This window comes from Staurois parvus, unplaced genomic scaffold (genome assembly GCF_062004578.1).
Source record: "Staurois parvus isolate SC_StPar_1 unplaced genomic scaffold, SC_StPar_1.0 ptg001192l, whole genome shotgun sequence".
NCBI lineage: Eukaryota > Metazoa > Chordata > Amphibia > Anura > Ranidae > Staurois > Staurois parvus.
The window spans coordinates 729,875-741,166 of NW_028318988.1; the positions used below are offsets into that span (position 1 = coordinate 729,875).

An 11,292-nucleotide genomic window follows, 5' to 3' on the forward strand; every position below is an offset into this window, starting at 1 on the left:
AGAAGAAGAAGAAGAGGAGGATGAGGATGAAGAAAAAGAAGAGGATGAGGAAGAAGAAGAAGAAGAAGAAGATGAGGATGAAGAGGATGAGGATGAAGAAGAAGAAGAAGAAGAAGAAGAAGAAGAAGAGGAGGATGAGGATGAAGAAGAAGAAGAAGAGGATGAGGATGAAGAAGAAGAAGAAGAGGATGAGGATGAAGAAGAGGATGAAGAAGAAGAAGAAGAGGATGATGGTGAGGAAGAAGAAGAAGAAGAAGAGGATGAGGATGATGAAGAAGAAGAAGAGGATGAGGATGAAGAAGAGGATGAGGATGAAGAAGAAGAGGATGAGGATGAAGAAGAAGAGAATGAGCATGAATAAGAGGATGAGGATGAAGAAGAAGAAGAAGATGAAGAAGAGGATGAGGGTGAAAAAGAAGAAGAAGAAGATGAGGATGAAGAAGAAGAAGAGGATGAGGATGAAGAAGAAGAAGAGGATGAGGATGAAGAAGAAGAAGAAGAAGAAGAAGAAGAGGATGAGGATGAAGAAGAAGAAGAAGAGGAAGAAGAAGAAGATGAGGATGAAGAAGAAGAAGAAGATGAGGATGAAGAAGAAGAAGAAGAAGAGGATGAGGATGAAGAAGAAGAAGAGGAGGATGAGGATGAGGAAGAAGAAGAAGAAGAAGAGGATGAGGATGAAGAAGAGGATGAGGATGATGAAGAAGAAGAGGATGATGGTGAGGAAGAAGAAGAAGAAGAAGAAGAGGATGAGGATTATGAAGAAGAAAAAGAAGAAGAAGAAGAGGAGGATGAGGATGAAGAAGAAGAAGAAGAAGAAGAAGAAGAAGAAGAAGAAGAAGAGGATGAGGATGAAGAAGAAGAAGAGGATGAGGATGAAGAAGAAGAGGATGAGGATGAAGAAGAAGAGAATGAGGATGAAGAAGAGGATGAGGATGAAGAAGAAGAAGAGGAGGAAGAGGATGAGGATGAAGAAGAAGAAGAGGATGAGGATGATGATGAAGAAGAAGAAGAAGAGGATGAGGATGAGGATGATGAAGAAGAAGAAGAAGAAGAAGAAGTAGGATGAAAATAAGAAGAATTCCAGTCCAGCAAAAAGTGTATCTGCAGAGAGCTCCGCTATTTCTGACAGTTCTCTGACAGTTCCTTCACATTTACAGCGGTTGAAACATTGTATCTATTTGTTTCCGAATAAAAACATCTGTATCCTAAATGGAAACAAATAGATACAATGTTGCAACCGCTGTAAATGTGAAGGAACTGTCAGAGAACTATCAGAAATAGCGGAGCTCTCTGCAGGGACACTTTTTGCCGGCTGTAGAAGGGATGAAAATCGGCCGATCGGGGAAAATTCGATTCGTGCATCCGAAGTTTGCTAATTTTCGGATTCGGCGCGAATCGAATTTTTCCTAATATTCGAAACGAATTCCACTTCGTCATGTTCGATTCGCTCATCTCTAGATATAATCAAATACTGTATTTGGGTTATTGTGTTTATTAGAAAATTTTAGCAAATAAAGTATGAAAAAACTATTTTAAAGCTATAACGGTTTAAGGTTAATTTTATTTGGACGCTTTTATTTTATTTATTTTTTAAACTGGTGTTTTATATGCATTTTTATTTTAAAGTCTTTGATTTACAAATAAACATTAAATACAGGGTGCGCCCATGACACTGGATTTAGGACATTATGGGTTTTCAGTAGAAAAAGCAAATAAGAGGTTTTCAGACTATCTCTCTGTGATTGAAACTTCAAATACAGTTGCAAGAAAAAATATGTCAACCCGCCATTTGTAGACAGTCTGTCTTACCGTGGACACATGAACATCAAGGCTTTTGGAGAAACTTTTGTAACCCTTTCCAGCTTCATGCAAGTCAACAATTCTTGATCGTAGGTCTTCTGAGAGCTCTTTTCTGCGAGGCATGGTTCACATCAGACAGTGCTTCTTAAAACCAGTAAACCCAAAACAGGTGTGTGTTTTTTAAGGGCAGGACAGCTGTCAGCAATACATCCTACATCATCACACTGATTGGAGCCAAGGTTGGCTCACTCCTGGCTCCAATTAAATCTGGGAGAAGTCATTAAGCTAGGGCCTCACGTACTTTTTCCTCCCTGCACTGGGAATGTTTACATGTTATGTGCAATTAAACCATGGCAACAGCTAATGTTTGTGTAGTATTATGTTCAGCAGACTGTGTTCTTCTATTGTTGTGACTGAGATGACGTTCAGAGCACATTTTATGCCCAATTCATGCAAAACTCCACGTAATCCCAAGGGGTTCACATACTTTTTCTTGCAACTGTAAGTCTGAATGAACATAGCTAGCGGGGTGGGAGAAGGGGGAGGAGTCAGAGCTTTGACTCAATCCATTGTTTATGTGATTTTAGCTTGAGCTATTGCACTTTATTAGGTGCAGGTTTTTCAGCAAACTCAGTAAGGATAGTCTGGAAACCTTGTGAAATAATAAACTAGAGCTTCATTTGCTGAACTCAACCATAAATGCAAAAATATATTTCTAAAAATGTTATTGACTACAAAATGAAAAGAAAATACATACATGACCACTACACTTTCAACTTGAGTTACTTGATCTGTGTGATATGCTACAAATGGTTGCCATGAACTTTGCTGTCTCTTAAATGGAAGATATAAAGGATCTTAACCCTGATATCTTTCAGCTTTAGCCCATAAATTAAAGGGTTTAGAATAGGCGGCCCCACAAGAAGCTGGATGGACATGACCATCCTCAACTCATATGGGAAATCTGTAGGTACAAAACGATACATAAGAAGTTCAAAGAGCAAATTACAAGTGTAATTTGTGATGGTAATCAAGTGAGGGGTGCAAGTCTGAAGAGCCTTGGCTCGAAAGTCTTTTGAAGATCGGGCGCAGGCTTTAAGAATCTTAATGTATGAGCAGATGATCAGTATGGGCATTAAGGCAATGAACGTTGAGGCGATAAAGAGACCAAAGCCATTATTCACTGTTGTATCCACACAGGAGAGCCTCACAATGGACCAATTGTCACAGTATATCTTCAGTATAACATTGTTGCATAGCGGAAGTCGAATTGTCAACACGATATGAATGCCAACTAGGAGGACCGTGTATGACCAGGCCGCAACAACCAATTTAAAAACTGTGGTCAAGGACATAATGCTGTTATATCTCAAAGGGTTACAGATGCAGACAAAACGGTCATAAGCCATAGCAGTTAATATAGTCATCTCACATCCTAAGTATGTATGAATACAGAAGACTTGTGTAACACATCCAATGTAGGAAATAGTTTGTATACTGAAGAACAAGCCCACGATAAGGCTGGGAAAAAATGTGGTGCTCCCATATAATCCATTGACACATAATACGGCTATAAAAAGGTACATTGGCTCTTGCAGACTCTTGTGCACAACTATGGCCGAGATCACAGAACTGTTAAACAAGATGATCAATCCATAGATCAAACATGCTACAACACTGTAGATGTATCTTGTAAATGGCATATCCATAAAACTGAAAAACAGTATAGATGGGTGAACATATGTGGAATTTAGCATTTTGCTGAATAATTATCGTTTTTTTCCTAAAGAAAAAAAATATATAATCATATCAGATTAAGTTCAAAGCAAGTTAAGATGTACACTCGTTTCTAGCTATATTTACCTCTAAAATGAAATATAAATCCCCTACATGGTTACCTGAATACTATCCGCCATGATCATTGATTGGATTTTTGTGGCACAATATAGACCTGGAACTTGATTTCCAGACTTCTTTCATGATATTTGTGTTAGAGACAATTTTTTCAGATATCATTAAAGTTATCAATATGTCTATGGGTTGTGGAAAGGACCAGAACCCTTTAGGAACACAAACTGGGGAGAACAAAAACTCCACAAAAATAGGGTGCTTGATGGGAACCAAAGCCAGGACAATAGCAAATATTACTATCAAAAATACATTATAAAGATAAATGTATATACAGTCATGACCAGAAATATTGGCACCCCTGCATTTCTGTCAGATAATGCATCACTTCACCCAATAAAGTGTTGCAATTACAAATGTTTAGGCATTCTCATTTATATTTATTTTGTTTGTATTGGTATGACACAAAAAAGTGGAGATACTAAAATCCAAACTGGCACATTCCACTCAAAACTCCAAAAAATGGACTGGACAAAATTATTGACACCTTCTCAAAATTGCATTCCAAGTTTGTGATGCTCCTGTAATTTGCAATAAAACCATTATTTAAAAGGTGATGACAATATAGAAATCACACTGGCAACCAGTTAAAATGTTCCTGTGTCCACTGTACGCAACATTGTCAAGACATTTACAGCCCATGGCACAGTATCTAATCAACCTGGATGTGGCGAAAGAGAAAAATTGATCAAAGATTGCAGCAAAGGATTGTTCGAATGGTGGATAAAAAAGCTTTGTCAACTTCCAGACAAATTCAAGCTGGCCTTCAGGCACAGGGGACAACTGTGTCAGCTCGCACTATACATCGCCATCTGAATGAAAAGGGACATTATGGTAGGAGACCCAGGAGGACCCCACTGCTGACATAGAAACATAAAAAAAGCCAGATTGGAGTTTGCCAAAACTTACCTGAGGAAGCCAAAATCCTTTTGGGAGAATGTGCTGTGGACAGACGAAACTAAATTACAGCTTTTTGGTAAAGCCCATCATTCTACAGTTTTCAGAAAAAGCAATGAGGCCTTTAGAAAAAAAAAGGATACAGTCCCTACAGGCAAACATGGTGGAGGTTCAGTGAGTGTTTGGGGCTACTCTGCTGCTTCAGGCACTGGATGTGTTGACCGTGTGCATGGCATTAGGAAATCTGAAGACTACCAAAGAATTCTGGGGTGCAATATAGGGCCCAGTGTCAGAAAGTTGGGTCTCTGTCAGAGGTCAGCAGGACAATGACCCATGGCACATGTCACAAAGCACACAGAAATGGTTTAAGACAAAGCTCTGGAGAGTACTGAACTGGCAATCAATGAATCCAGATCTCAATCCCTGGATAGATCTCAAAACAGCAGGTGGGAAAAGGAACCCTTCCAATCTGAGAGACCTGGAGCAGTTGGCGAAAGAAGAGTGATCCAAAATTCTAGTAGAGAGGTGGAAGAAACCCATTGATGGTTACAGGAAGCGATTGATTTCAGTTCAGGGGTGTGTTACCAAATATTAAATTGAGGGTGCAAATAATTTTGTCCAGTCCATTTTTGGAGTCATATTTATTTACTTTTTTTCACAAGAGTTTCCTCAGAAACAATCCTGGGAAGAATTGGCTTTTTTTACTGGAGATCGCTATTGGTACTCCAGAATAGTGCTTATGCTAAATACCGCCAAAAGCTCAACTTCAGTATGATATCAGGTGGGGAGTGCGAGAGCCAAAATTCTCCGGATCATCATACCTGTAAAGGTATTGCATGTAACACAGGGACAGACATCTCATCAGCCCCTGTATAAAAGCATACATGAGGATCAGAAGGTGTAACTACATGGAAAGATGGTGCCCAACAATCTTATTGTAACATACAATGAAAAAGTCTTAATTGGTTTCTACCACAAGCACATGATCAAAAGGATGAATGATTAAAGAAGAGATCCCAAAAAAATATATAATAAAAGCCCTTTCAAATAATAAATTAAAATCAGGTTTTCTGCAATATTCATTTTCTACTCAGAGATGTCATCTGCATTAGTTTTCTGTCACTAAATGTCCTCAGCCTTCCAAGTTAAAGGACAGCTAGCATCATTCTGCCCATCTGCCTGAGTTCAATTTGCCAAGAGTTCAGCATTCCTCAACTTGGAGGCTTGGAAGATTATTGAAATGTATGGGGGGGGGGGGTTGATTCTTGTTCCAGGGTTAATGGGCAAACCTTCTATCAAAAATGCACAGAAGCAGGGAGATGCCTTAAAGATTTATATAACGTTTCAGAAGAGTGAATACAATTTTTTTCAGCTTTAGCAGTGACACATGCTTTTTCATCAATCAGTAATAGGCCCACCAGCAGATAGAAATTGTTCAATGGTTCATTGTGGCTGTCTCTGTTTTCACTGAAACTATTGTGTCACTGATCAATATCTATCAAATCCACATTAATAAAATAAGAAGCTGCAGATGATAAAGTGACGATACAGATGATATAAATAAATAATTTGCGCTAGTAAATGTGTATAAATATATAAATATATATAAAGAAATCATCAAATCATAAGTCCAGAAAAAAATATATATATATGCCAATACCACAAAAAAATATAAAAAAACTTTTAAGTGCAAAAACTTTTGTGCAAAAAAAGTGTCTAAATATGAAAAATTTCACCAAAAAACCTTGATAATATAATGGCAGATCATCCATAAATATATCTTCAGAAACGGAAACTCTGCAACACATCGATCCTCATCGATCGAAATAACAGGATAAAAAACGTTGTAGTTAATCGAAAATCCACTTCTCCAATAGATAAAGGACCACCTTCAAACGTATCCATGGGGGGAAATGCCAAGCACTCGAGAGAAACAGAAAGACTTCATGGTGCAATATTATAAAAACCAATTCCTTTATTAGGTACTCATTGCACTTACTCAAGAGGTGTCCCAGCCGACACCAGCATCAACAGCATAACAGCAATCACATAAAAGAGCCTGGCTACTCAGCACATGCGCAGTAGCTGGCAGCCAAAAACGTAATGACGTCACATCAATCAAGCTCCGCCCTACGCGTTTCGTCATCGACGCCCTCACGGACGCTCCAGTGCAATGAGTACCTAATAAAGGAATTGGTTTTTATAATATTGCACCATGAAGTCTTTCTGTTTCTCTCGAGTGCTTGGCATTTCCCCCCATGGATACGTTTGAAGGTGGTCCTTTATCTATTGGAGAAGTGGATTTTCGATTAACTACAAAGTTTTTCATCCTGTTATTTCGATCGATGAGGATCGGTGTGTTGCAGAGTTTCCGTTTCTGAAGATATATTTATGGATGATCTGCCATTATATTATCAAGGTTTTTTGGTGAAATTTTTCATATTTAGACACTTTTTTTGCACAAAAGTTTTTGCACTTAAAAGTTTTTTTATATTTTTTTGTGGTATTGGCATATATATATTTTTTTTTCTGGACTTATGATTTGATGATTTCTTTATATATATTTATATATTTATACACATTTACTAGCGCAAATTATTTATTTATTGGTACACTTTATATATGGTGATTTTTTGCAGCTGGTACACTATTAGTAAGTTATATAATTTTGACCATAGGCGCTATTATTAATTTTTCTTATTGATACAGATGATATGACAGATAGAGCAGACCAGGGGAGGACTGACCATTTGGAAACTCGAGCACTGCCTGAGGGCCCGGGGTCAGTAGGGGGCCCTATGAGATGCCCCTGGTACGTTTTTCATAGGCTTTTTTGAGTTTGGGCAAGGGCACAGGGGCCCCATGATCCCCTATTTCCTGGGGGGGCCCCATGATTTGTCAGTCCACCCCTGGAGCAGACTGCAGGTTAAGGCTCCATGTACACTGCAGCTGATAAACTCACGTTTAGGAGCTTTATTGAACATTATTGAACGTAGCTTGTATAAATTTACATATGTGAGATGGTCAAGTATGGCACTAAAGATCGCCATGTTTCACGGCTGTGAGCTTCTTCATGGAGATTTTGTGCCGTGGATCTTAACTAATGGTGTACTAAAAGAAAATATATTTAAAAAAGTTATTATTTATACTGTATATAAATATAAACAAAAACAAACCATAGTTAACAAATAAAAAACATTATATTAGATGTGGTGGTTAAGGACACGGGATGCCTTCCAGTCTGTTGAAGAGCAAGATGCAGCAAATACAGAGTAATATAATTTTCACCTAATCCAGGGACCTAAGGTAAACCACCAAAAAGAGTAGCAAAAACCAGGGAGTGAAAAGGTTTTTATCCAACCAACATGATGGAAAAGAGAGGGGAGGAAGGACAGAAAAGTACAACTCAGGCAATATAATATAAAAAGCAAAATATTGGTAAAAATACAATAAAAAAAATTCTCACCAATAAAGCAGAGGCAGAATCTACATCAGTAAGACACTGATCTCTCTCTCCCCCCCCCCTCTCTCTCTCTCTCTCTCTCTCTCTCTCTCTCTCTGTCTATCTACATACACAAATATATATATATATATATATATTGATTTATTTAGACAATCCAAAAAAGTCCTAGATAGGAATGTTAAATACACAAGGTGTGGACTGTAAAAAAAGGTTTTCTTACCTATATACTAGCGATTGTTGCCACCTTCAAAGTAGTCCCCATGTGAAGCGACGCACTTTTCTAGACAACTGTGCCACTTTGCAACAGCACTTTGCAGTATCTTTGTCATGGGGGGATGGATGTCTGGAATGTCATTTAGCACCCTCCGGTGTGCTTCCAGTTTTAGTTTAGGTAAAGTTATTATGTTATGACTCATGATAACTGTGTGAGTCTGTAATTAGGCCAGGTTACTGCAGGTCAGGGTGACTCAGTAGATTGGGACTGCATCTCCTCCACCTGGTCCTGGAGGACACTGGAAGCTTCCAGAAGCCAGTGGGCAGGATGGGTGTAGACCTAAATCTGCATGTTTATAGGTGTCCAGCCAATTCTAGGTTTGGAGGCCCTGGTAATGTGGTAAGGCTAACCCATAAATATAAGAGAACCATGCTAGTAGAGGAGTTGGGTGGAAGATGGAGTTCTGAGGAGGCTGTTGGTAGCCTGGGAGGTGTCCTCCAGGCTGGGCACTGGCTGGCTCGGGAAGATCCATTCAGCAGTATGAACAGGATAGTTGCCTGGGAGCAAGGAAGACAGAGTGAGTATATCAGCACACCTTGGGATTCACAAGGGGAGAGACTGCCACTTGTAGCAAGCTTTCAAAGGACAGCGCTGTGATTAAACCTTTTTCCTTGTCCTGGGAGATCTTCAAAGCAACCAGGAGGGCTGGTACTGTCTGAAGGCTGTGGAGCTGGGAGCAGTTTTACAGGGGAGAGGAGATACTTCTGTGTGTAGCTTGCAACAATCTGTGCTGTGGGCTGTGAGTCCCTAGCCCGTAAGGGGGTTTTGCTACTGTATTCGTAAAAACTGACCCCATTCAAGGAGAAGAACAGTCCAAGATTTTTTTCTGTAAATAGGAAAGAAGTTGTCCCCATGCATTGATTCAGTCAAAAAACAAGCTCATGGACTGTTCACTGACTGTGGATGCAAGTGTGGAAAATGAATGTTGCCTGGCTGTGTGAAGCATAGGGGGACATAGAAACTCAGTAGCCAAAGGTAGATCTACTGTCATCAAATCTGTGTCCAGTTAGGGCATTTTTTAATTTTGGAATCAACCAAATGTCATAGGGTGCGAAGTCAGGGGAATAAGGTTGCCGGTCAAGTTTCGGAGTGAATTTCTGGTCCAGAAACTTGGGAGCATTGTCATGGTAAATAATCTACTTGTGAGGTCAGAGTTCTGGTCTTTTCCTCAAAAAAGATTCCTGTAATCTTTTCAGTTTGTTGGTTGACTGTTATACCATGTTTTTGTGTCATTGTCAATGTCTTCCCTCCCCTCCCTAAACTGCCTATGCCATTCAAAAACACTTGATTTCTTCATGGAATGTTCATCATAAGCATTTGTAACAGATCAAAAGTTTTGCTCACTCTTGACATTCATCTGCTGCTCCAGATTCCTGTTACTCATTTTCTGTCAACAGCGAAGAGGACATGTGGTATTTCTTCTACCACTCTGTATAGAGTCAACTGGTCTGTGACCCAGGTGAACGCAAGTTAGAACATGTCAGAATACATTTTAATGTGGATGGCTGTATAGTTCACCACCATAAACTGCAGGCATTTCATTATTTAAGTTGTTACATATACTGTATATATACACACACAGTATATATATATATATATATATATATATATATATATATATATATATTTATATACACTATATTGCCAAACGCATTGGGACGCCTGCCTGTACTTTAATGGCCTCCCAGTCTTAGTCTGTAGGGTTCAATATTGAGTTGGCCCCGCCCTTTGCAGCTATAACAGCTTCAACTCTTCTGGAAAGGCCATCCACAAGGTTTAGGAGGGTGTCTATGGGAAGGTTTGACTATTCTTCCAGAAGTGCATTTGTGAGGTCAGGCACTGATGTAGGAGGAAAAGGCCTAGATCGCAGTCTCCGCTCCAGCTCATCCCAAAGGTATTCTAAGTTGTGGTTGATGTCAGGACTCTGTGCAGGCCAGACAAGTTCCTCCACCCCAAACTCGCTCATCCATGTCTTTATGGACCTAGCTTTGTGCACTGGTGCGCAGTCATGTTAGAACGGAAGGGGCCATCCACAAACTGTTCCCACAAAGTTGGGAGCATGAAATTGTCCAAAATGTCTTGGTATGCTGATGCCTTAGGAGTTCCCTTCACTGGAACTAAGGGACCAAGCCCAAACCCTGGAAAACAACCCCACACCACAATCCCTCTCCACCAAATTTTATACCTGGCACAATGCAGTCAGGCAAGTACTGTTCTCCTAGCAATCACCAAACCCAGACACATCCATCAGATTGCCAGACAGAGAAGTGTGATTCGTCATTACAGAAAACACATCTCCACTGCTCTAGAGTCCAGTAGCTGCGTGCTTTACACCACTGCATCCAATGCTTTGCATTGCACTTGGGGATGTAAGGCTTGGATGCAGCTGCTCGGCCATGGAAACCCATTCCATGAAGCTCTCTACACACTGTTGTTGGGCTCATCTGAAGGCCACACAAAGTGTGGTGGGGGAGAAGCAACTGGGAACCACACCAACTCAGCCACCAAGTGGTAGGCCATGTAAACATGACAGAGTGGGGTCAGCGCATGCTGAAGCGCACAGTGCGCATAAGTCGCCAACTGTCTGCAGAGTCAATAGATAAAAACCACTAAACTTTGTGTGGCCTCCAGATTAGCACAACAACAGTGCATAGAGAGCTGCCCTGTAGCAGTAAAACTAAAGTACCTGATACTTGAAAAAGTTCCTCTGAAGTGTGCTGTACATGCCCTCTTCGCATTTCCCAGTGTATGCCAGGTTCGTTGAGGACGGCCATTGATTCTGCTGCTTTCCACCCTTATATGGCGGGTCTGGTTTTCTGAATTAAGAAAATGTTTTTGGATTTTACATACATATTAAGAGGTCCATTTATATTTTTTTACTCACCTTTCACCAGGATTTCACATATTTTTTTCAAGTGGAATCCAATGTGTTAATCCTGGCTGAAAGCTG

General features: G+C 39.9%; 1 protein-coding gene across 1 annotated transcript; it reads right to left on the minus strand.

The window, feature by feature from the left end:
* Positions 1 to 2,603: 2,603 nt before the first annotated feature.
* LOC149438355 (olfactory receptor 52E4-like) lies at positions 2,604 to 3,557 on the minus strand. The gene has a single exon (XM_089659909.1). The coding sequence runs from the start codon at positions 3,555 to 3,557 to the stop codon at positions 2,604 to 2,606; it is 954 nt and encodes a 317-aa protein (XP_089516035.1).
* Between the last annotated feature and the right edge of the window lie 7,735 nt (positions 3,558 to 11,292).